The 27,846-nt window shown below is 35.8% G+C and overlaps 1 protein-coding gene and 1 gene segment (V, D, J or C); both read left to right on the top strand.

The window, feature by feature from the left end:
- Nucleotides 1–15,590: 15,590 nt before the first annotated feature.
- On the top strand, nucleotides 15,591–16,082 carry LOC116906250. The segment is given in 2 exon segments: nucleotides 15,591–15,648; nucleotides 15,763–16,082. Coding segments are annotated over 2 exon segments (360 nt in total).
- Nucleotides 16,083–24,889: 8,807 nt separating this feature from the next.
- Nucleotides 24,890–26,182, top strand: LOC116905432 (60S ribosomal protein L3-like). Its single transcript, XM_032908378.1, is given in 2 exon segments — nucleotides 24,890–25,306; nucleotides 25,309–26,182. Coding segments are annotated over 2 exon segments (1,209 nt in total). The 5' UTR covers nucleotides 24,890–24,909; the 3' UTR covers nucleotides 26,121–26,182.
- The last annotated feature ends 1,664 nt before the right edge of the window (nucleotides 26,183–27,846 follow it).

Genomic DNA, 27,846 nt, shown 5'->3' with positions numbered 1-27,846 from the left:
CCAGGCTGCTCTTTATACCTCCCTGTTAAACCAATCCAGGAGTCTCACATCTTGATAGGAAGGGAACACTCACTTCAATCATTAATCAAGGAAATGTCTCACAAGATTGACCATCATCTAGACGGTTTGGGGTATTTTTTCAATGGGATTTATTCTTCTACGAAGACTCTAGCCCCTTTAAAGTTGACATTAAAACTAGTCAGCACCTTAGATGCATTTAAAGAAACTTTCCAGTATTGTTGAGAAGGATGTGATCTTAAGTGTTTTGTTGGCATGTCCAGTAGAAGTCTCCAAGTAACCTGTCTCTCACTCAAAGTCACATCATAACTTTAATCAAAATTGGTATACTTTCTGTTGCAGGTATATTTAAAAGTATAATGATCACTTTTGTATTCTTCCTTTGTTGTGTGTCAGAAGGTTTCATATATTCTTTCTACTTAGCTTATGGACATCAATAATATTACATGGTAGAATAGCTATGCTACTTTTATGTTTATTTCCATTTGCTGGGAGAACCCTTTTCCATATTTTAAAAAGCAATAAAGTGTGCTGTAATGGTGATATGTGTTTCCAAAGCAACAACAAGTATGGTCTCATTTCCTAACCCAATCATATCTGAATTTCATATTATATAATTGGGGCCATTAATACAATCAGTTGTCATTAGAAGAAGTATAGAACTTGGTCTTAACTATTCTTGAGTTGGTTACTTATTTTCTGTGACATTGTGATTATTTTCTACATTTTCAACATTTCTTTGTTCTTTGAAGAGATGTATTAGTGATGATAAATAGTTTTAAACATTCTCATTGTGGAAATTCTATATTATTTCTCCAATTTTGACATGTGTTTTTATTACATATAATTGTTTTTGTTAGTTTGTCAAATATTCAGTTGTTACTCTGATGCACTTGCTTTTCCATATGTGACTTTCCCTCTCTTATATATTTCAAGATCCGTTTTTAAAAATATTTCTTTTTAATTTATTTCAGCTGTAATATGTTAAGGCAGGTTATGATTTATACCAATTTGGTGTTTTGTTTGTAACACCCTTTTATCTAGAGGATAATTTCTTTCTGCAAGTTTAGGAAATCTTATTTTATTTTTAGTGAGAATATTCCCTATGGTTTTGCTCAAATAAACTTCACTTTAATGAATGTCAATATAATAAAATATTTGATTGTTCTCTTTACAGTGTTCCAAAACATTTCAATATTTACTAATCTAAATTTATAAATTATCTACTTGTCTATTAATATGTGACTCTACCACTTTACGTTATGTTTCAGTCTGATTGCTCAGATTTTTGATATTTTCATTGTATTTCTGTGTCATTTCACTGACTCTACCTTTCTTAATGATTAAGATTTTATTTTAGAATTATATCAATTTGTAATTCATTAGCATATCTTTGTTTTTTAACTCTCATGTCTTATATTTCTTTCAAATTTCATTCAACTCTTTTTGAGTTGTAGTTGTTAATGAAAATATTGTAGTCTTAGGGTATATTCATATCCTCTTTGAATTGTTTGAAAAAGTTTTTAACTATTCTTTGTAATTCTCTCTATATAAAGTTATGCATGTAAATAGCACTAGAGATGATTTCTATGGGAGTACTCCCTTTGAATGGGAAGAGGCTGTTTTCTTGGCTATTTTTTTAACATTTGTTTTACAAGAGTACATGTGGCAAGTACCAAGTAGAAGACCAATGATCAAAAAGAACATGATAGGAAAAATAAGGAGGTCACCATTAGAGGAAATATGTAGTAAACAAAGAGCCGAGCCTCAATATGTTTTTTTTTAAAATAATAGATGAATAAGTCACATAGTATTTACATCCGTGTAGGGAATTAATTCTGTAATTATTCTGAAGCCATCAGCAGCGTTTCACATGTATGTTAGAGTAAGATTGAAAACACTTTGTTAATAACTATAAATACATGCTATAATGAGGTTTCTTTTCTTTTTCTGTTTTCTTTTTTGAGACAGGATTTCATATATTCCATGTTTCAATCAAATGCATCAATCTTCTAACATATCGCTTAACTGGAATAGACCATAATGCTGTAGGCATGCAAAAAATACCTCTAGAAGTTCCCTGTGTCCTGGGAAAATTAAAGACAAATCTAAAAATTATGCAGAGTCTGTAAAAGGAAGATTCACCATCTTAAGAGATGATTCCAAAAGCAGAGTTTACTTGCAGATGAACAACTTAAAAAAGGAAGACACTGCCATTTATTACTGTACTTGGCACAGTGAGTGGCTGTCATAGTAAATCCATCCACAAATCTTCCTGCAGGAACACTCAGTACCTGTAGCTGGCACAGAGGTCACATGGATATCAGAGTCAGTGTAGAGTCAAGGGGAGACATAATTCAATGCTAACTTTGTTGTCATGCCCTCTAATGATTCCACAGAATGCTCAATGAACTTGTGGTTGGCACATTTTGTAATTTCTGTGAAAGCAGTTCATTGATTTTTCTTGATTTAAACACAGGGACACACACAAGCATACAGGCACAAACCTATAGTTCACATACACACAGGTAAAACTCAAGAAATCCTAAAATCTCCTCTAATATTAGAAATGACTATGATGAAATCACCATGGATCAATGCTTAACAAGATTTGCATTTTGGTGAGGCTTCTCCTTCAGAAAACTCACAGCAATGTCTTAGTGTTATTCTGAATATGAAAATAATTGGGAACACACTCTGTTATTTGTACACTCTAGGAGCTCTCATGTATTATTGCTTTCTTTAAAAACTGCACATCAGTAACATCTGCCTTATTTACATTTTTAGCTGACTCAGTTACTTAATCTGTATCTGTTTCTTCAAAGATATGACTTTTTTGTTGTTGTTGATGTTCTTCTAGAAAATCCTGCAACCTGTGTTCTCAACACTGACAAGTGCCACCTCCCTTACATTCATCTGAGGACAAGGCTCTACCGCTTGAGTAGAATTGGAGAAATTTGTTGACAAATATTTATTCCAAGTTTTCCTGACTCCTTCTTCTTTCTCCTGATAAATACAGCATTACAGATTACTAAACATGATCTAGAAAAATAACTTTATGCTAAACCTAAACATTAATCTTCTATGCATGAAGGGCTGACCATCTTCAGTTCCACCATCTTGTGCCACTTTGCGAAGAGTCACAAACGAATCTCCTTTGAGCAGTGAGCTGGAGAATTCAGTGTCCCTATCTCTGTTAGATACCTGGCCACTCGTGTCCAAATATCTGTTAGACACATGGACCCTCAACCTGATAATTACCTGCTTACAACTGAATCTTTGTCTTTTTGAAAGTCATTCCCAAGGTAGCCCTCAATCCAAGACACTCCTTTGACAATAGTTCTACCCTCACAATTAATTTTGAAATGGTTTCTTGGTTTTTAGTTCATTATCTCATTATCGGTAGAAAACTGGCTTCATTTTGGAACAAAGTTTATAGCAGAATAAGTTTTTCTCAAAGGTGCATGATTATTTTATGTATTCATTCATGCATGATTCTTGTAGATGATTTGGAAAACAATTAATTATTTGTACCGATCCGTTACAGAGTCACACCTGACTCAGCAAGAAAAGACAGACATGTCCGCATTTGCAGTAGGACAAGTCTGAATAATTTTTAATGGAATCTCTGATGTACATAAAAGCCTCGAAGACAGTGTTTCTTCATTCAAAAAACAGGGAAATTGTAATCTTATCTAATGGTTTGTGAGAGCATGAACCATCTGAAACAACAGCAGAGCCCTTACATATTAGAGCTTTCTAAAAATTTTTATAGATATTTATATTAAAAATTGCCTTAAGGAGCAAATTGACATTTAAACAAATCAGAGATATAACACAATCCATGTAATTTCTGTTGTGACAACAGGTAACATTATGTAACATTTTTACAAATACAGATAGCATGTCAAGGAACACACAGAGGTGCAGCAATGAAGTTATTAAGCAGAACAAAGAAACAAATAATAGTGGAAGAAATCGTATGATATATTTTTAACCATTTTGGTTGGATATAGAAAGAATGATGAGTATAATCATCTCTACTCAATTTTTTCTACACCTACCATTCCTGCTGTTCCCTTTTTCATATTGAACCTTAGCCCTTCGTATTTTCATGCCTTTTCTTTGGGCAGTTTGTCACAGTTTTTGAGTGATTACAATGGCATTTCATAAATTTTGTCTCCATTTCACAATCTTTCCACTTGTTCTATCATGATGTTCCCTAACCTTGTATTAGGTGTTATTAGTGTTTAATTTAGTATATATCAAATGACACCAAGTTTATATAATCTGTAGTACTATGATAAAAGGGGAAAAGGAAAAAGGACAAAAGAAATTAATTTTGCAGAGGCTGAGGAGCAGGTGCAAAAAGGAGAAGGTGTGTTTCCTGAGTCTGCACAGAGATGTTCCTCCAATTTAATCATACACAAGTTCCAAAGATCATATTCCATATTCCTTGAGGGACACATGATTTAAAAGAGAGCACTTCACTTTAATTCTGGAATCCATGTCGTAGTCCTGGGAAACTACAGAAACAGACATGACACAATCCAAAGCCCTTTTTAAGTCCCCATGAAGACTGTGGGTCTCATAGTAGAATGCATTTTTCAGTTAGAAAAACTAGGACCTGACAATATTTTCTCATGTCAATTTCAAGTCTCCTCCTGATGAGGCCCACCCGCAATTATTATGGAGTATTATAACTGGGAAAAGGCTGAACTGGAAAAAACAGAGCAGAGACTTAGGATGGATGTTATCTTTCCCCAAGTTGTCACCTACATTTCCTGTTAACTCATGGAAACAGTTATAACATATATACCATCTGTTTTGAAGTGCTACATAAAAAGTGGATGACATAAAAGGATAAATAAAAAGGAAAATAGAATTATACTTTTAAAAAAATCATTTACAAAATACCCCTATTTCAAGCTTACATAGTTTTTTTTTTTAAGTTGAGTTACACATGACCTGTTTTGTATGAATTAGAATGGACCTGCAATCTTAAAAACAATTTTTTTGGTTCTTTTTTTTTTTTCAGAGCTGGGGACCGAACCCAGGGCCTTGCGCTTCGTAGGCAAGCGCTCTACCACTGAGCTTAATCCCGAACCCCAAAAAACAATTTTTAATATCAGCAGTTAACATGGTTAATTTTTTTTACTCTTTCTATATTCATGAACATTGCATTATAATATTCTGTGCAGAGCGATAGTGCATAGGTTATTCTGTGGCCAGAAACACAAAAAAGGAAACATTTATTGTGCATCATAAATATGCAGTGATTACAAGGTAATTGTTAAAATCTTTCCCAGTCCTTCAATATTTATAAAGTACAGCTATAGCTATGCATTTGTGTTTAGAGCTCAGGTATTTGATATTATATATATATATATATATATGTATATATATATATGATATTTTTGACTAGTCAGTGAGCTTAAACTTGAAGAAACTCATTCTGACACTTGTAGCAGATACTGATTTTCTTTACCTCTTCATTTACTGATAGGGACCTTTGAGGTCTCCACCTACAGTAAGCACATCTTGTTCAGGCACTATTATCAAAGTTTCTGGGTTCAGCATTCCTATTCTGAGTAGAAGGTGTCAGCTCATAGTACTATCCTGGTTGTCTATATCTTGAAATATTTCTGCCCCCTCTTCAAGAATTTTTTTTTGAGTTTGATTTGTAAGATTTGCAGTGAACCTGTATATACAGTACTTGGATTTTTCCTGGTCATTCATTCTCCACAGGTGTCCATGAAGTGGATCTCTGTGATAGTCTTCATCTGCAATTGAAAAACAAACACTTCTTTGATGAGTGTATTGGAAATTTCTATCCAAACTTCATGGGAGATATTAGATTACAGTTAGAAATTATATTTATGTCTTGCAGGCATGACACCATCAGAGTTCACTGTGGTATTGTTGGCTGCTGTTTAATTTTATACTTTTGTAGTACCCCTAATGGCTTTCTGAAGTAACCAACCAGTATATGAATATATTTCAGGGTTATTCGAAAGGATCGATCCCATTTCCAAAAATTTTCAGTTAATGAAGAACCTAATTCTTGATAGTTCAGTGACCTAGGAAAAGCACTCATACTAATCTTTTGCTAAGGAAATATAGCAATAAAAGGACTCTTAATGCCTTTTTGCTAATTTCATATATTGCTGTGAATGTAATGTTTCTTCTCCAGTGTAATTCCCTTCTGCAGAAGATGGGATCTGGAAACACATTACAATTGTAAACTATTCTGAGAGTGAGAGACCTTGGAACACTCAATTCTAAACTGAGATCATATTCAATTACCTCCCCTCAGGACACAGAGAATCCTGCAGAGGTTGAGGCAAAAAGAATTTAAAAATCACGAGGGCCACAGAACTTCAAGGGATACAGGCTGACTAAACAAATAATGACTAAAGCATATATGAACCCAAAGACTGCCCCAATATGCACAAGGTCAGATATGATGCTAGTGCTGTGAGTGGAAATGAACACAAGCCACTGTGTCTCAGAAATTAGTTATCACCAATTCATAGTCAAAGGAAAAGAAAATAAATATTTTCAAAAAGTCTCACTTGGGGGTTGGAGATTTAGCTCAGTGGTAGAGCGCTTGCCTAGCAAGAGCAAGGCCCTGGGTTCGGTCCCCAGCTCCAGAAAAAAAAAAAGAGTATCGTAAATTAGTTTAAGGGTTGGGGATTTAGCTCAGTGGTAGAGCACTTGCCTAGCAAGTGCAAGGCCCTGGGTTCGGTCCCCAGCTCCAAAAAAAAAGAAAAAAAAAGTCTCACTTGTTATAAAAATATCCGTATGTGAAGTCTAATTTCCAGCATTATATGGACAACACAATACAAAATAAAAGTAGATTTGAAGATCTTTTCCTTAATAATTTGTCATAAGTTTTATTTCCTTAGAAGTCTTTTGCTTACACACTCTGGTTTCATGTTTTGAGTTGTTTATTAGGTTGCTTAGCATGGAAATATGTCTGCTTCTGTGTCTGTGTGTGTTTCTTTTGCTGTTTTATGGCTATCATGTACCCTTTTTTTTCTTTTGTCTCAGAAAGGATGTTATTTTTAATTATATTGTGATTTATTTTACCATTGATTAAATGCCTGTTTTTTTTTTTTTCCTACTGAGAGAAAACAAGTAGGATGTACAATTAGTTTTGAGGTGATATAGAGGACTGGGAAAATTGTGCACAAAAATAATCAGACTTTATTGAATGTAAACTCCTATATTCCATAAAAATAGAAAAGATATTGTATTTATCTACCATAATTGTAATAGTAATTTCTGTACCTCCCTACTCACAGGTACTTGGTTAGCCTTACTGTAACTGGAATGATTTCCATTCTATTGTTCAGGCATTAAGTCCAATCAGATAACGGATCTTCCGAATGTGAAATATTCACTGCTACATTTTGAGAATATAGTACAGGAGCAGCTACTGTTGTACTTCAATGTCTTCATTGTGTGATTGGTGTATTGATCTCTTTGGTCTACCACTAGTTTGTACAACAAATTCTAATGCGAGAAGATTCTGTCTTCAGGGAGAAATGCTTGCAGGTCTGCTCCAAATAAATTCCCCCAATCTTTGGCCATGACATGTGGTTTTTGCAATAATAAGAATTAATCTTCAACTTCTGGAAGGCATCAGAAGTCTCAGGCCCTTTCAGCTCTCTACTCTAAACTCTCTTGGTTACAACCAGTTATTTACTGAAATCAAAAGATTTGTATATGTAATCAACCCAGAAGAAATAATGTGTGGTGTATTCTTTCCACATCATGCTTTGCACATTCAATGCAATATTTGCAAATTCCATTCATTTATTTACAAATTTTATTATGTTATTTTTCTTAAGTGATGAATAGAGAACTATATTTGTAAATGTACCATATTTTATGCCTTATTTATCTATCAAATTGTCCATAGTTTTTAATTGATAAATATGGCTCACAGACAGTTGACATATGCCTATCTATATAATTGTATAACTAGTAGAGTAATGGTTATTGTCTATACTCTAAGGATGGGTATATTTTACTCATGCAATAAACAATTTACATATTTTTTCAAAAATTATCTTTGCTGCTTTCATATATTAAATTGGATTTCTCACTATCAACCCCGTTTGTGCTAATAGATATGTAAAAATTTGCCTACATCACAGATAAAATGAATTATTTCATTTCTTAAATAAAACTATTGTTCATGAAAATAAATTAACCTCTTATCACATCTATCTTTTCCTTTAATATATCCACTTAATTGCTTATGGGAAAAGGACACACAAGACATCTTCAGTGTCCATGCAAAACATCTCTGTCATGACATGGCAGTTTGGCAGAGAATCCCAGCCCTTGAACCCCAGGTTTTCCTGCCCAATGGTGAGCACTGACAATGAACACTAATAAGAAAAATTAGATTGCAGTGTACCCTCACAGGCAACTACAATGAATAAACATACTAGCCAAAGCAAATTCCATGTGACGTTCCATCACTGAGCAATGCCAGGACCGGAAAACTGTAGGTGGAAATTGATGTAGTCTCCATGGAGCACTTCTGTTCACTGGCTTGGTTTCACGATATAATCAGCCTGGCATTTGTACCTTCCAGGACAACCAATCCAGGAGTAGCACAACTTTATGGAAAGGGCACACACACTTCCATCATTAATCAGGAAAAAACCTCATAATATTTACCATCAGCAAATGTGGTTGGAGTATTTTTTTTCATTGAGGTTTACTCTTCAAAGAAGACAATAGCCATTTTCAAGTTGACATTAAATCTACACAGCACATTATTCAATTTTGAAGAAACTTCTCTGTGCTGTTTAGGACATGGTTTAAGACAATGTATTCTAGAATGTGTTGTTGGAATATTCAGTAGAAGACTAAAGTTACATGCATTCATGCACAGTCACGGCATTGGCACTAGACTCTGGGTCTATAACTAGCAGTTTCTCTATTTAATGAAAATTGGTGCATCTTTTGTTGCAGGGACATTTAAAAGGGTAATGATCTCTTTTGTATTCTTCATTTAATGTGTGTGAGAATATTTTACTTATACTTAGTAATTATTTTTTTCATTGACATCAATTATATTTCTCAGTAGAATAGCTATGCTGCTTAACTTTGCTTCAAGTAGCTTTTTACAATCTTTAACAAAGGTTTAAGCATGCTGTAATGGTAAAGTGTGTTTCTGAGGCAACAACAAAAATGGTGGCATTATCTAGTATAATTTTGTTGTCTGAATTTTGCATTGAAAAATTGAGACTCTTAATAAAAATTATTGCTTTTAGAAGGAGTATAATAATTCCTATCATTTCTTTTTGGTGGCATTTTCTTAGAACTGGGCCTTAACTAGTCTAGAGTTGGTTGCTTATTCTCTGTGACATTGAGTGTGTTTATACACTTCAGGTTAAATATTTCTTTCTCTTTGTGGAGATGGGTTAGTAATAATATGTATCTTTAACCATTTTTCATTGTGAAAAGTTTGTGTTTTCCCTCCAACTTTGACACATGATTTTATTACACATAACTGTCTGTATTTTTAAATATTCCCATTATAAAAATTCACAGGGAGCATCTTTTATTTTCCAATTTGGTGTTTTATTTGTAGCACAATTGTATCTAGATCAATATATCTTTCACTATGTTTATCAAATTATATTTTATGTTTGTAATGAGAATATTCTTTATGCATTTATTGTAATACACTTCCATTTTTTGAATGCCCACATTAAGAAAATTGGATATATCTCTCTATGGTCTTTATGAGGTGAAGAATGGCCCAGGATCAGCAGGTCGTGCAATTGCACAGTGAGAAAGTAGGGAAGGGGCAATGCTTTTTTAAAGTGGGAGAGAAAAAATGAAGAAGAGTAAAAGTGTGATAGAGTTAGAGTAGGACGACCCAAAGCCATGTTTCCAGAAATGGCCACAGGGAGTTATGAATATTTCTTAAGTGATGGATTTTATATGTCAATTTAACCTATCTAGGTTGGTGCTTTATATGATTATGAATTGATTGTGAGTTTATTGTTTTGACATTTTGTAGAATAAGAATTAAGATATAAATTTTATTGCTGAATTACAAGGATGTGGAGTTTTTATTTTAATGGTTTGTTAGTAGCCGATACTATAAACATTAGTGGGAGGATCCTGGGGGTGTAAGCAGAGTCCACAGCAAGAGAGGCATGAGATTGCCAATCTCTGTATAAAACTGGCTTAGTAGCTACCTGCTTTAGGAACTAGATGGCTGGAAAGTTTGCTGCTGGGCTCAGACAGTAGCAGTAAGCAGAATGGGATAGAGATTGGTAGCTTAGCAGATGAGATGCTTTGTTGATTGAGATAAAAATACCCAGCTAATGCCATATGGCTAGACTATGCAGGCTAGCAAGTGTTTGTGAGTATTTTTTGACCCAATTGATAAGATATAATTGCCCACCTAAACATACAAAGCCTAGTACCATCCATCACTTAGGAACATTAATAACTACCTGTAAATACACAGATCGGAATCTTAAAGTCAGCCTCTGTCATTTTGCCATGGCTTCTCTCTCTCTCTCTCTCCTCTCTTCCTTACCATTCCAGTCTCCTCCCCTTCCTTCAAACTTCTCTCCTGCCCATCCTTCCTTCCCCTCCAATGACAGACCTCCTTCTATCTTGTACCTGCCCCCCACCTGTATTTTACAAATTCAATGGGGAGAAGTTTCTGGTGAAGTCAACTGATTTCCTGAGTTCTGACTAGGCAGCTGTCCTTGGGGCAGTGGAATTAGCATCAAAATACTGATAACTACAGGGCAAACCACAACATTTTCCCCTTTTTGTCCAGTTAAAAAGCCTTTTCACTATATATTAATTGAGTACAATTATTACTATTCGACAATTTATAAAACATGTGATATGCTCAACACCCAGTCCATCACTATATCAGTTAAACAGGACATTTTGTTATCCATTCCAGCTTAAGAAAGGCTTAAAATCTATATCATATCTTGGCTAGCTTGTATACTATCTAATAACTATTTAATAAAATATGTATATTTAGAGTTAAATAGCCTGATAGGCTATGAGACTATAATCAGTTTTCAACCCCGTCAGAAATCTGAGAATGACCAAATATGTATAAACAAAGGAAGCCTAACAGAGCTTCCAGAACTGAGAGGTTGTAGAGACAAATCTCCACTATCACAGTCCCCTGTTAGCAACATGTGAACACAAGTTTTCAGCCTTCTGGCAGAAAATCAACTGACAGACTCTTGAAAAGCAGATTTTGAAGGGCTGATCACCCTGTCTTTGCAGAGTTTATCAGTCAACTATTTTGCATAATTTGTCCTTTTCTGGACAGTATTAGTCTGCAGATGAAACACACAGTTTTGTACAGTGGCTGCCTAGCCACAAAGTATTGGCTCAACTGGAGGTAGAGATGTACAATTTCTTCTTTAAATCCGCCAAAGGGGAACTTTTAGGAGCAGATATGTCTCAACAAAAGATAAATAACTTTAAATCTCATATTTTGTGGATTTCTGACATTTTTGAAAACCATTGGACGTTTTGTCTTTTTGTTAATTTGAATAGAGAATTTTTAGTCTTGTTAATTTTCTCAAAGAAAAAACTCTTTGTTTCACTTATTCTTTATATTATTGTTTGTTTTTATTTTATTGATTTCAGCCTCGAGTTGATTATTTCCAGCCGACTACACCTTTCAAGATTTTTGGTTCTTTTTGTTCTAGAGATTCAGAATGTTTTCAAAAGTATACAATATGTGATATTAATAAATTCTCTATGAAGCCATTCATAGTAGGATCTTCCAACTTAGCACTCTTTTCATTGTGTTCCATGAGTCTGGATATGTTCTGCATTCAATTGTACTGATTTCTCTGAGGTCTTCCAGTTTTCCGTTATTTTATCTTTGATCCAGTTATTATCCAGTAGATAATTATTCAGTTTCCTTGACTTTGTAGACTTTCTCCCATTTTTGTTTTCATTTTTTAAGTCCAGCATTAATCCACATGTGATTGATATTCACATCTGATATGATACAGATGGTTATTTAAGTTTACCATTATCTGTTGAGACTTGATTGGTGGTCAAGTATTGAAGTATATGGCCAACATGGGAAAATGTTTCATGAGATGATGAAAAAGCTGCATATTATTTGGTGTTGGATGGAATTTTCGGTAGGTATCTGTTAGATTCATTTGAGATATAATATCTGCTAGTTTCACTAATCCCCTGCTTATTTCTGAATGAACTGTCATTTGGTGAGTGTGAAGTTGATGAAGTCTCTCACTATAATTTGAGGGGTTGAATGTGTGTTGTAAACTTTAGTAATGTTTCTTTGATGAATGTGGGTGCCCTTGCCTTTGGAAAATACATGCAAGAGAAAGGGGGAGCGGCTAGGGGGATGATGACCTGGAAACCATTAAAGTGAATAACAATTGAAATGTAAATAAAAAATACCCAATTTAATAAAGATGGAGAGAAAACATAAGAATAAAAAAATTGAAATGTTATATTGGATTTTTCTTTGAAGAATATCTGATGCCTATACGCCCAACAATTTTGATTAACTTTGGGTGAAAGTGTGTTTGTTAGATATTACAATGATTGCACCGGCATACTTTTTTTATCCATTTGTTAGGAAAATCTTTTTTTAGCACTTTACTCTGTTGTAATGCCTATTCTTGATGCTGAGGTTTGATCTTTGTAAGAAGCATGATCATTTTTGCATTTGTTCTGTTAGTTTGTGCTATGTCGTGATGGTTATTGTTGTTTCTTTTTTTTTTAATTGGGAAATTGAATTCATTGATGTTGAGAAACATTAATGACCTATGATTGATATCCCCTGCTATTTTGATGTTTGTGTTGGCAGTGTGTGTGTGTGTGTGTGTGTGTGTGTGTGTGTGTGTTTGCTTGCTTTCTTTTGTTTGGATTTGATATAGTGCAATTATTTATTTCTTGTGTTTTATTGCAGTTAACCTCTTTGGTTTTGAGTTTTTCCTTTAGTGTTGTCTATAGGGCTAGATTTGCAGATATATACAGTTTACATTTAATTTTTTCGTGGAGCATATTTTTTTTTACCATCTATGGTGACTGAAATTTTTAAATTTTGCTGTGTTTAATAATCTAGGATGTGATCTGTACCATTTCTGAGTCTGCAATACATTTGTCAAGCCTTTCTGTCTTTCAGGTTATTTGTTGACAAGTAGGAATAATTTTCATAAGTCTTTCTTTATATCTTACTTTTTGTTTCCCCCCTTGCATCCTTGATATTCTATCTTCATTCTTCTCATTTAGGGTTTGATTATTACTAGGCAGAGGCAATTACTTCCTGATACACTTTATTTCCATTTCTCTAAGTTTTCTGTTCATTTATAAGTATCTCATTATTCTGATTAAAGAAGGCTTCATCTTCTAGTTCTAGTTCATTCATGATGTTGTTGAAAATAATTTCTGGACCTCTGAGCTAGGAATGTGCTCTTCCTTCTATTTATATTATATCATGATTATTAATTTTATCCTGCTGGTATTCTTTTTTTAATATTTGTATTTGTACTTCCTGTCCACTTACTTTGTTTACCATTTTCAGAATTTCCCGAATTTGTGTTTTCATTACTACTTCTATTTCAATTGACAAATCTTGAAAATTTCTTCACCTGTTTGTCCCCCTCCCCTTTTTTGTGCATTTTTTAATGCTTTACAGAACTTATTAGTTTTCCCCATTTTTGTTATTTCCATTTCTTCCTTAAGAAACTATTAAAGGTTCGGAACCATCTTCAAAAACTTAGTTTTAAGGTCATTTACCTGTGTTTCAATGCATGGAAATATTGAGGTCTTGCTGTCATAGGATAACTGTACAGTGGTGATGTCATTTTGCCGTGGCCATTGTGGATTATGTTTTTACACTGGTGTCTTTTGACTTGTGTCCTATGTTCATTATGTGCATTCATTTTTATTCCAGTGGTTATGCAACTACAAGGATCATTACTAGAGTACAAATATGTCCAGATTTTTATAAGTATTGTCCAACAATTTTTCGAGAAGAAATCCATTCAGATGATGACATGGTTGTGTGAAGATGGGCGCAGAGCTCAAAAGAAGCCATACAGGAGAATTACAATATCTATATTCTAGTACAGGATGACTTCTGCCCACCCTCCAGATTCTGGATTAGAAACAAATATTCATAACAGATCAGTCTTGATGCACGAGGAGGAACATTAATGGGGGATTTCCATTTCTCAGCCATTCAGGACCCTAAAAACAGGTGCAAAGTAGGTACAGCAAAGATGATTACTGTTTCCAAGCAGAACTTACTCCTTTCATGTAGGCACATATAACTCAGTTAACAAAACCTGTAAGAGAAATATAATCAAAGAAGCCACAGTAGAAATGACTTCAGAGCAACAGTTTAATAGGTTTTGATGTTTTAAATGAAATTTGTTTTCCTGCAAATGCCGAAAAAAATAAGGTCACTGTACATTAAACCTCTTAGCCATAACAAACTCAGTTTTTCTAATGGTAGAATTAATTTAAAATTTAAACAATTAGTCCCAAATTCTTCTTTATAATACCAGTATAACTATTTCTATGGTGCTAGAATTGAGAGAGGTTCCACAACCATCAAATCCTTAGAGGAATTGGAGAGAGTAGAGGTCCTATAATCATGAGCCTGTATACCCTGTAAAGAATGTTCTGTTTCCTATTCTAATTCCAGCAAAAGAATATATACTTAATTGAAGACATTTAAAATAGCATGTACCTCAAGTATGTTACTTAATACAGACCAAAGAAAAATACTCCATATATGTATGAACAAAGTTTAATATGTCATTCTAGATCAAATAATAATCCCTTATGTTAGTACAGTTTATTTAATATACATTGCCTTTTCAGTTATTAATATAAAACTTAAGGCCTTCTTCATATTATGCCCTCCCACCATCCTATGTCTGAAGCTCAGTTTTGCTACTTTAGTTTATTGTGTAATCCATTATTCATTGGTCTTTATATTCATTTCCCTAAAATTATCAAATTGTAATTTTCATTCCATAAACTTCAATGAATTCATCATAAATACCTGGTATGATAAACAGTAAAGTGGGCATGTAAAAATTACATAAAACTGTGACTGGGCAGATTGCTGAGTGGTTAGAGTACTAGTTAGCCTTCCAGAGGACACATGTTCAATTCCCATTATCCATGTGAAAGCGTGCAAATCTCTGCCACTCTAAGTCTCCTCTAAGAAATATGAAATACATCTATAGGCCAAGTAAAACTGAACATAAAATTTCAAAATTAAATTAATTTTTAAAAAGGACAAATGCAAATTAAAGCTGTAGAAATATTATTCATAACACATAAAGAATATTTTAATGAAATATGGTATGATACTTCATTTTCTCTCAGACATTTGCACTATTTATTGCAATCTCTATGGCACATGCAGCAGACAAAAGATATAGCAGAAATATATGCAAATAAGTTCCTCCCCTGTTCATTAAAACCTGCCTAGCGCTGACCCTGAAATTCAGGCAGAAACCTCAAGCCCTGTTTTCCCACTCAGCACTGACAACAGAACATTAAGCATAATGTTGTTGAAGTTGGTTTTCATGATTGCTCTTTTTCAAGGTAAATATGGGTAACAAACAATAGTGCATGAGTTTTCATATGTGAGAATGACAGTGAGCATGTGTGACAGTTTTTTTTTCCTTTTTTTTTGATCTGTATACTTTCTGTTTACAGGTGTGCAGTGTGAGGTGCATCTTGTTGAGTCTGGTGGAGGATTGGTGCAGCCTAAAGGGTCATTGAAACTCTCATGTGCTGCCTCTGGATTCACCTTCAATACCTATGATATGAGCTGGGTCCGCCAGTCTCCAGGAAAGGGTCTGGAATTTGTTGCTGGCATAAGCATTAAGAGTTATAATTATGCAACCTTTTATGCTGATTCCGTGAAAGGCAGATTCACCATCTCCAGAGATGATTCACAAAGTATGGTCTACTTGCAAATGGACAACCTGAAAACTGAGGACACAGCCTTGTATTACTGTACAGCAGCACAGTGAGAAGTCTTTATTGTGAGAATAGACAATAACCTCCAGTTCAGATACTGATGACCTGCAGGAGGTGCTCAGTACACATAGATCACAGATCAGTAGCAATTTACATGCACACATATTTGATATTTTACTGTTCTATCTGCATGCTGTATCTGATGTCTTTTTTTGGGTCTTCATCTTTACAGCAATAGACTTTACAAATTTGATCACGTCTTGAGATATAAAGTTTAGAGTTCACTGTTTTGAGTATCATATTTTATAACATATTTACCAATAAATCCTTCTATTTGACAACAGAGAGTACTGTCAGGAGTTCAGAGGGCACAGGAACCATGGAGCAGACTCGGATGAGACACTTACGGTGTCCATTTGCATCCAGTGCTGGGGCTATCCCACAGCACTCCAGACCCAAAACCTATCCATAGTGTCCTGGTTTCCCAGGGGTGCTCTAACAATTAAGCCCACAGGTAGGGCCCCACTTTTCCTCCACTGACTGTCCAAGGAGACATCTTCCAGGAGCATGCAGAATACAAGAGAATCTGGGTGGCCTGAGAGAGGAACAGTCCTCCTTGTATTCAATGTTGCCCAGAGCTAAAGCTGTCACAACTTTCCAGATCTAAAATCTGCAGAGAAGTGCTGGTCTTCTAGAAGTGCTCTCACTTCTAAGAACACAGGCTCACAGATCCACAGAAGGGATAAGCTCCAGTCAGACAGGGCAAGGTGAAATAACATCAGAGATACCCAGATGTCAAGAGTCCAGGGCAATAGCATAAGCAACAGACACCAAGACTACTTGGCATTATCAGTGGAGAGTTTTCCCACAACAGCAAGTACTGGATATTCCAACACACAGTAAGGGAAAGATTTAGATTTAAAATCATATCTCGTAATGGTGAAAGAGGACTTTACAGTGAACTTAAATAACTTCCTCAAAGAAATACAGGAGACCACTGATAAACAGGTATAATCCCTTACAGAAGAAGCACAACAATCCCATAAAGAGTTACAGGAACACTCAACCAAACAGCAGAAGGAATTGAACAAAAACATACTGGATCTTAAAATAGAGATAGAAATAATAAAGAAATCACAAAGAGGAACAACCCTGTAGAGATACATAACATGAAAAAGGTCAGGAGTCTTTATGCAAGCCAAGAGAAAAAAAAAGATGAAGATAGAATCTCAGGGGGAGAAGATATCATAACAAATATTGACACAATAGTCAAAGAAAATGCAAAAGCAAAAACGCTCTGAATTCAAAGCATTCAGGAAATCCAGGACACAATGTGAAGACCAAATCAAAGATAATAGGTATAGAAGAGAGCAAAGAATTCCAACTTAAAGGGTCAGTAAATATCTTTTACAAAATTATAGAAGAAAACTTCCCTAACCTAAAGAAAAGAGAAGCCAATGAACATACAATAAGCCTACAGAACTCCAAATACACTGGGCATAAAATGAAACTCCTTCTGTCATGTAAAAATCAAAACACAAAATGCACAAAACAATGAAAGAATATTAAAAGCAGTGTGGGAAAAGGGTCAAGTAACATATAAAGGAAAACCAATTAGAATTACACTAGATTTCTCAGCACAGACTCTAAAAGCCAGAAGATTCTTGGTAAATATCATACAAACCCTACATAAAGACCCAAAGAGAACACGAATGCCAGCCCAGGCTTCTAGAGCTAGCAAAAGTCTTAGTTAAGATACATGAAGGAAATAAAATATTCCATGACATAAACAAATTTGCACAACATTTTCCCCCAAATCCAGGACTACAAAGGATAATAGATGAAACACTCCATCACAAGGTGGAAAACTACGAACTGGAAAAGCCAAGAAAACAATATTCTTTCAAAAAACCCAAAAAATTTAGTCACACAAATATATTTCTACCTATAACAACAAAAATATCAGGATACAACAATCCTTGGTTCCAATTATCTCTCTACATCAGTGGAATCATTTCGCCAATAAAAAGACATAAACTAACTGGCTAGATATACAAACAGGACCCAGTGTCTTGCTGCATGAAGGAAAGATACCTCAGTGAAAATGACAAGTCCTATCTCAGAGTAAAAGTCTGGAACGTATTTCCAAGCAAATGGTGCAAAGAAACATCCTTGAGCAGCCATTTTAATATTTAATCAAATAAAAGTTCAAACAAAAGTTATCAAAAAAAAGGTAAGGCCAATAAATTCTCAAGAAAGAAAAAACCTACCAAAATGAACTCTCAAATATGAACATTTATGTCCCAAAACAAGGACATACATATTCAAGAAAAGAAACTAAAATTCCAAGCACACATTGCTCCGCACACAATAATAGTGGGAGACTTCAGCACCCCACTTTCAGTAATGTACAGATCATGAAAATTGAAAATAAACAGAGACACGGTGAAACTAACAAGTTATGAACCAAATGGATTTAACAGATATCTATAGAACATTTCATCTTTTAAAAAATGCATATAGCTTCTTCTCAGCACTTCATGATACCGTCCCCAAAATTGAACAAATTTGTAGTCACAAAACAGGACTTAATGGATACAAGAAGATTGACTTAATTCCCTATATCCTATCAGATCAACACAGACTGAGGCTCATCTTAATTAATAACAAAAATGAAAGAAATCTTACTTATACATTGAGCTCTACTCAGTTATAATTTGGTCAAGAAAGAAATAAAGAAAGATGGTACATATATTTTAGAATTGAATGAAAATAAAGGAACAATATACCAAAACTTATGGGACATGGTGAAAGCAGTGTTAAGAAAAACACTCATAGCTTTCAGTGATTCCAAAGAGAAACTTAGAGAGGATACAGTAACAACTTGACAGCACAATTGAAAGCTTTTTAACAAAGAGAAATAAATACACTCAAGAGGAATAAATATCAGGAAATGATCAAACTCAGAGCGGAAATCTAAAATACCAAAACATAAAGAAGTACATAAATAACTAACAAAACCTGGAGCTGGTTCATTGAGAAAATCAAGAAGATAGATAGTGCCTTAGACAAACTATCAGAAAACACAGGAATAGTATCGAAATTGACATAATCAGAAATGAAAAGGGAGACATAAAACAGTAAATGAGGTCACTCAAAAAATCATCAGATCCTCAGATGTAAGCCTATAGTCAACAAAACTGAAAAATCTGGATGAAATGGACAAGTTTCTAGAGAAATATCAATTACCAAAGTCAAAGCAGGATGAGATAAATCATGTGAACAGGCTCATATGCCCTATGGAAATAGGAAAAGTCATTAATAGTTTCCCAACAAGAAATACCCATGACAAATAGGTTTAGTGCAGAATTCTATTAGAACTCTGAAGAAGATCTAATACCAATATTCTTCAAACTATTCCACAAAATAGAAACAGAAAGACCACCATTCCAATTCATTCTATGAAGACAAAATTATGCTTATATCTAAGTCACACAAAGTCACAACATAGAAAGAGAAATTCCAACCTATTTCTTTACAAAGATAAATGAAAAATAATTATAAAATCCTTGCAAACCAAATCCAATAACATATGAAAACAATCATCAATCATGATCAAGAGGGTTTAATTCCAGTGATGTAGGTGTGGTTCAATATATGTAAATCCATCAACATGATCCGTTATATAAACAAACTCAAAGAAAAAACCCACATGTTAAAACAACCCCATTAGATTCTAAGAAAGCATTTGACATAATCCAAAACCCTTTCATGTTAAAAGACATGGAAGAATCAGGAATTCAAGGCCCACATCTAAATATACTAAAATAATATACAGCAAACCAGAAGTCAACATCAAACAAAATGCACAGAAATTTGTAGCAATCTCATTAAAGTCAGGGACTAGAGAAGGCTGCTTACTCTCCCCCTACCTGTTGAATATAGTATTCAAATTCCTAATCAGAGCAATTAAACAACACAAATAGGTCAAAGGGATACAAATTGGAAAGGAAAAATTCAAAATAATCACTATATGTATATGATAGGATAGTATTCTTAAGTGACTACAAAAAAAATCCACTAGAGAACTTCTGCAGCTGATAAACAACTTCTACAATGTGGTTTGATGTAAAATTAACTCAAAGCAGTAGCCTTCCTCTACTCAAAACATACACAGGTTGAGAAAGAAATTAGGGAAATTATACCCTTCACAATAGTCACCAATAATATAACATACCTTGGTGTGATTATAGCTAAGCAAGGGAAAGAGCTTTCAAGTCTCTTTAATAAGAAATTGAAGGTGTTGGATGACAGCACCCATGCTCATGGTTTGGCAGGTTTAATATAATAAAAAAAAAGCCTGTCTGTAATCTATAGATCAATGCAATCCCCATCAAAATTCCTAGTCAAATCTTCATAGAATTAGAAAAAGCAATTTGCAAATTCCTTTGAAATATCCCAAAACCCAGTATACCAAAACTATTCTCAGCTATATAAGATTGTCTCTACTAATCACCATCCCTGAACTTAAGCTGTTTTACAGAGCAATAGTGATAAAAACTATATGGTATTTGTACAGAGACAGGAAAGTATATCAACATAATAGAATTGAAGATGCAGGAAAAAACTCATAGACCTATGGTCACGGGATCTTTGACAAAGTAGCTAAAACCATGCAGTGGAAAAACCAGCATTTTCAACAAATTGTTGTGGTTCAACATGTTGTCAGTGTTCTCCATGTAGAAACATGCAAATTGACCCATTCTTGTTTCCTTGTGCAATGCTCAAGTTAAAGAACATGAAGGACCTCCATATAAAGAGAAATACACTGAAACAAATAGAAGAGATTGTTGGGGAGAGACTTGGCCACATGAGCATGTGGGAAGTTTTCCTGTACATAACACCATTGACGTATGCTCTAAGATCAAGAGTCAACAAATGGGGTCTCAAAAATTGCAAAGCTTCTGTAAGACAAAAGACACTGTCAATAGTACAAAACAGCAAACAACTGATTGGGAAAATAGCTTCACCAAGCCTATATCTGATAAAGCACTAATATCCAATATATAAAAGAGCTAAAGAAGTTTGACTTCCCAAGAATCAAATAACCCTATTAAAATTATGTTCAGAGCTAATTAAAAAAATGTCAACTGAGGAATATTGAATAGCCCTGCAGCTCCTAAAGAGATGTCAACATTCTTAGTCATCAGGAAAATGCAAATCAAAACCACACAGAGATTCCACCTTACAACAGTCAGACTGGCTAAGTTCAGAATCTCAGGTTACAGCAGATGCAGTTGAGGATATGGAAAAAAAGGAACACTCCTCCAGTTTTGATGTTATTGCATCCTGTTAGTACCACTCTATAAGTCAGTCTAGTGATTCCTCAGAAAATGGAACATAGTACTATTCTAAGACCCAGCTATATCATTCCTCTGCATATACCCAAATGATGTTCCAATATATAACAAGAGCACATGCTCCACTATTTTCATAGCAGCCTTATTTTAATAACCAGAAGCTGAAAGAACAGAGATGTTTTTTTTTTCCACAGAGGAATGGACAAGGAAAATATGGTACATTTAAACAATGTTCACTCCACTATTAAAACAATGGCAACATTAAATTCTTGGCAAATCAATTTAGCTAGAAAATATCATCCTGAGTGAGCTTAAAACAGTCACAAAAAGAACACACATGGTGTGCACTCATTGATGAGTGGATATTTGCCCAAAATCTCAGAATACCCAAGAAACATTCTACAGACCATATGAAGCTCAAGAAGAAGGGAAATCAAAATGTTAATGCTTCAGTCCTTCTTAGAATGGGAAAGAGAATACTCATGGGATGAAATACAGCAACATAAAATGGTAGAGAAGGGACTGAAGGAAAGGCCATCTAGAAACTGTTAACCATGGGATCCATTCCATATGCAGTCACCATACCTAGACAGTTTTGTGGATGCCAAGAAGTGCATGGTGACAGATACCTGATATTGCTGTCTCCTGAGTGACTCTGCCAGCGCCTAACAAATACACAGGTAGAGGCTAGCAGCCAAACAATTGTAGTAATGGGGTCCCCAATTGAGGTGTTAGAAAAAGGACTGAAAGAGCTGAAGGGTTTTGCAACTATACAGGAAGTGAAGCAGAATTAACCAAAAAGACTCCCCAGAACTCCCAAGGACTAAATAACCAACCAAAGAGTACACATAGAGTGACCCATGTCTCCAACCATATATCTAGGAGAGGATGTCCTTTTAGGGCATTGGTGGGAGAAAAGGCTCTTGCTCCTTTGAAGACTTTTATGCCTCAGTTTAGGGGAAAGCCATGGCGGGGAGTCAGGACAGAATAGTTTTGTGGGGAGAGAGCACACATATAGAACCAGGGAAGGGAGATAGGGTCATGGGTTTCCAGAGGGGAATCTGAGAAATGGGAAAAAATTTGAAATTTCTCTAAGGCCTGTGCTGGCGATGGCTATTAGAATCTGAGACTGAGAGTCAATCTCACATTCAAGTGTACACCAATCACTGACACTTTTTATTTCCTTCTACATGATTTTAATATGTGTTTTCTGCATTCTGTATAGAAACTGATCAAATCAATACAAGTGCTGTCCTTATTATAAAACATGTATATAAAGAGAAAATTAAATAAAAGAAATAAAATGAAATCACGAATATTTCAGGTAAATGAATAGAACCAGAAAAAGAACATCATGCTAAGTGTGGCAACTCAGACCCAGAAAAAAACTAATAGTTCATGTAATTATATGTTAAAAATTAATGGATTTAAAGCTGTGGTGGGGTATTGTGGGTTCTCTAGGAGTAGAAATATGTATGGATGAGGGTAAGACCTTCTGAAAACCATGGCTGCAAACAGAAAGAAAAAAAATTTAGAAGAACAAACAGTACAGGTAACATGCTTTGCTGATTCACCTATATGAAACTGGCTAAGACCTAAAAATACCTCTTTTCAGAACTTCTTATATAAAACGGCAATGGATCATGTTGCCCACAGTGTCCTCAAGATTCATCAATTCATCCTTTTATAAAACATTAATGAAGATTTATACTACAATTTACTTATATGATCAAACTACCTTATAAACAAGTCCTTTGCCCACTGAAACAAGGAGCAAAATGTTCATCCTTAGCTGACCTGTGAAGCCTGCCCATTCCATGCGAATACCTTTATACAACTAAACTTTGGTTGTGAAGTTTACATATCAGAGAATGAAACCTCAAGAAGGAAGATGGGACAGGATTTATCCTTGGAGATGGTATGATGATCTGCTGCTCCAGGTCCCTGCATGATTCTGCCTCCAGTGATGTTATTTCCAGTGACTTGCTTTGTGAACAGCTTCCCAAAGGGACGCTAAAATCTGATGACCTTGGCTCATCCAGCCTTTCAGAGTCTTCCAGTCAGGACTTCAATTAATGCAATTTCTTAACACCTTATGACTGAATGACAAATAAGTAAAGCTAAGTAGTTTTATATTAACTTACCATTTTTTCAATTTCCTTTTGGGCCCCATACAGAAAATTTCCACTCCAATTGAGCAGGAAGCAATTTTAACTAGACTGTTGTTCTAATCTCTTACATTTGGGTAGATGGTTTTCAGATATTTTATAAATATGTGCTATTATTTTAAGGGATAATTTAAAAATAATTTTGATCTTGTACAGGAAAGACATGAAATAGGGAGCTTAGAGGAGCACAGAAGACTATGTGTCCTTCAGACTTCATGCTGTTATTGATCGACCTTTGGCTTGTTGTACTGATGAGTAGATATGGATTCTGAGGATATAAAGCAGAAGTGACTGATTTTTTTCTATACAAAAGTTTAATTTTTTTTATTCTTTTAAGACTTTTATAAGATTACTAAGGAAACCTGGCTGGCAAACTTTTGTAGCCTGCTTATACTTTGTTAATTTATAAAAAGTTGCTTAGTTATGCATGCATGTGTATTATGGTGAATAATTTGTTTTTCTACCTGTAGTACATAATGCTTTTTCATGTCAAGTTGTTAGGGAGCATACTCTTTTTTCCATAATCACTCATTAGGTTATAAAATGAAATGTATTCACATTATAATTTCCATAATACTGAAAGATTTTGTTGGGATATGAAAACTCTGTGTGAGAGGGCAGGGGTCATGGAAATAATGTTGTTTGACCCAGATCATTGAGTTTGCTCTATCTACCAAACATGAGTGCAGATGCATGTATATAAATTGTGTGAAGCTTTGCTAGGTCTACGCAAAAAGTGATTGTTTTGAATCTATATATGTATGTGTGTGTGTATGTATGTATGTATGTATGTATGTATGTATGTTTGTATGTCTGTATCTATGTGTGTGAGTGAATTTGTTGAAGCTTGCTTGCACATTGGACTTTGGTGAAGTTTGCTTCATCCAGACAATGGGTGTAGCTGTGTGTGTGTGTGTGTGTGTGTGTGTGTGCGTGCATGTGTGTTTGTGTGTTTGTGTGTGTGATTCTTTCTCCATTTTTCTGTCATTTTATTGCCCTTGTGCATTCTACAAGGAGATTTTTCATGACACTCTTTTGGATGCCCTCAGGGATACTTAATCTGCCTCTCAGGGAGTACTTTCTGGATCCTACTAACTTGATGACTCTACATCCATTCTCAATTTACTCTGGATATCAAATTTTGTAGTTCTCAATTTAGTTTGCTGGTGCTTGTGAATTTATGAAGCATGAATTGATGATTTCATTTTTTTCTAGCAGTTTTTCCCTCTGCATTGAATTTGTCCCCAATGTCATTTGATGAGCAGGGAGAAACTGTGGGCCTGCAACACCGATTGGAAATACACATTAAATATAATCTCACAGTGCCTATATCTGCGGCGTGTGGCAGCGAGATGTCTCACAGGAAATTCTCAGCTCCTAGGCATGGGTCCTTGGGCTTCTTGCCTCGGAAGCGCAGCAGCCGGCATCGTGGAAAAGTGAAGAGCTTCCCTAAGGATGACCCTTCCAAGCCCGTTCACCTCACAGCCTTTCTAGGGTACAAGGCTGGCATGACCCACATTGTCCGGGAAGTTGACCGGCCAGGATCTAAGGTGAACAAGAAAGAAGTTGTGGGGGCTGTGACCATTGTGGAAACCCCACCCATGGTGGTTGTGGGTATTGTGGGATATGTAGAGACCCCACGAGGCCTCCGGACCTTCAAGACTGTATTTGCTGAGCACATCAGCGATGAGTGTAAAAGGCATTTCTATAAGAATTGTCACAAATCTAAGAAGAAGGCTTTTACCAAGTACTTAAGAAATGGCAAGATGACACTGGCAAGAAGCAACTGGAGAAGGACTTCAACAGCGTGAAGAAGTACTGCCAGGTCATCCGCATAATTGCTCACACTCAGATGCACCTGCTTCCTCTGCGCCAGAAGAAGGCACACTTGATGGAGATCCAGGTGAATGGGGGCACTGTAGCTGAGAAGCTAGACTGGGCCCGAGAGAGGCTGGAGCAGCAGGTCCCCGTGAACCAGGTGTTTGGGCAGGATGAGATGATTGACGTCATCGGCGTGACAAAGGGCAAAGGCTACAAAGGGGTGACCAGTCTTCGGCACACAAAGAAGCTGCCCCGAAAGACCCACCGAGGTCTGCGCAAAGTTGCCTGTATTGGAGCTTGGCATCCTGCCCGTGTAGCCTTCTCTGTGGCTCGAGCTGGGCAGAAAGGCTACCATCACCGAACAGAGATCAACAAGAAGATTTACAAGATTGGTCAAGGCTACCTCATCAAGGACGGTAAACTGATCAAGAACAATGCATCTGCTTACTATTACCTGTCTGACAAGAGCATCAACCCACTGGGTGGCTTTGTCCATTATGGTGAGGTGACCAATGATTTCATCATGCTCATAGGCTGTGTGGTGGGAACCAAGAAGCGAGTGCTTACTCTTTGGAAGTCCTTGCTGGTCCAGACCAAGCGTCGGGCTCTGGAGAAGATTGACGTGAAGTTCTTTGACACCACCTCCAAGTTCGGACATGGTCCCTTCCAGACCATGGAGGAAAAGAAAGCATTCATGGGAACACTCAAGAAAGATCGCATTGCCAAGGAGGAAGGTGCCTGATGCCAGGAGTACTTTGTGCAGCTGGTGGGGTCTCATCAATAAAATGTTTCCAATTAAAAAAATAAAAAATAAAAACACCTTTTTATTGTTTGTTTGTGAATTTCAAGTCATGCATCCAAATCTCACACATTTCCCTCAACCTTCATACAAGCCCTTTGCGCTGTCAACATTCTTCCCCTAAAAAGAAAATGTCTCTGTTTAAATGCTGCAGTTGTGGTACCCACAGTACCATTTTGTTCACATTTCTCTACTTGCAAGTGTTCATTTCTCTACTGCAATGACTTGTTGACCTTGTATGAGGTAAAATCTCTAGCTTTTTTTTTTTTTTTTTTTACAAACAAACACTAGAAACTCATTGGGACTCTTCTACTTTGGCACAATAACTCCCATTCTTGCCCTTTGTCATGGAATTCCTGTAGATCCATGCATTTTAGCAGTTCCTTGATGGGGTATATGTTGTAGTGGATCAATGTAAATCACATCATCTGGGAATGAAAGGTCCCTGACCCAGTCATGCCACCAGTTTTCTAGCTCTCACACTAAGTGTCAGTCCACCTGCAACCCCAAATACAGGGCCACTGCTACTATGCTGCCAAGGTGTGGTAAAGGGAGCATCCTCCCAAATATTGCAGCTGGTGATGGTGAGGCTAGCTCTCCTGATCTCATAATCACAGTGTCAACTCTCTCCCTTGCTGCAGGGAAAGAGGGGTGATGTGGGTGGAGGAGGTTTCATACTTGTTCACACCACACCAAAGGAGACAAGTGACAGAGCTAGCTTTCCCATGCTTATATCCTAGTTGCCTGTTCATTGGCCACTTCCACAGTGTGTGGGGCCTGACCCCCTGAGTAATGCAGATTCCCATGCATGAGGTCATCTATCCTGTTCTATTGCCACCAGGGCCAGCTCTTACACATTATCCAGGCTCTGAGTATGGTCAATCCTGCACAGTCCTCAGGCACCAAGTCCCTGGGAGCAAAGCAGACCAGTAATTTCTACCTCTGTTCTTTGTTAGTAAGGATGCTACAATTTGGAGCACTATAAAACAGTTCAGTAGAATATTCAGGAGGGCTGGGTTATTTAGGTCCAAGTTTACAGTAATATTTTCTATTTTTTTAGCCTGTATTAGCAGAGTGCTTTTTATCTACCTTTGTGGAAAGTTTTGTTGGATTAAATTTACACAAATAATTTTACAACCACATAGTCCACATTTCCAGATTTGTTCTCAGGGACTTCTGAAAAATGTTCAGGAAAAATGTCTACATCCATTGCATCTTGTATCACAGATTTAAAACATCTTCCTTTTATGTATTCCACAGAGAAAGCATCTAAAGTGCAATATCTTGGTTATAGATGAAATTCTGTCTCAGTCGAGTCTGTTGACTGCCTTTCCAATGTGAAGGAACCAGCATTCCTTGCACCTCTGGTCTTGTGGCCACTTCTATATCTGGCAGTTCAGGCTCTGTATTGTTCTTTATTAAGAATTTTGGTTTCTTAATTAATCCCTGTCATGTGAATATGTTTTCTTTTAATCCCAAATATTAGATGTGGGTATGTTAAGTTTGTCCTCAGGCATTTTCAATAATTGTCTTATACTCTATGAGGGGCATGATTTTGCTGGATTTAGATATAATTATGGAGACTGTCGGGGAGAGAATAAATTCCAGAGCCCTGAGGGCGCTGGTTGCTCTCATTGAACTGCTCCTGGTCCCTGCTGCTCCTGGTTGC

This window comes from Rattus rattus, chromosome 7 (genome assembly GCF_011064425.1).
Source record: "Rattus rattus isolate New Zealand chromosome 7, Rrattus_CSIRO_v1, whole genome shotgun sequence".
Classification (NCBI taxonomy): Eukaryota; Metazoa; Chordata; class Mammalia; order Rodentia; family Muridae; genus Rattus; species Rattus rattus.
The sequence above is the reverse complement of the archived record's forward strand: the minus strand, read 5'-3'. Positions and strand labels throughout refer to the sequence as shown.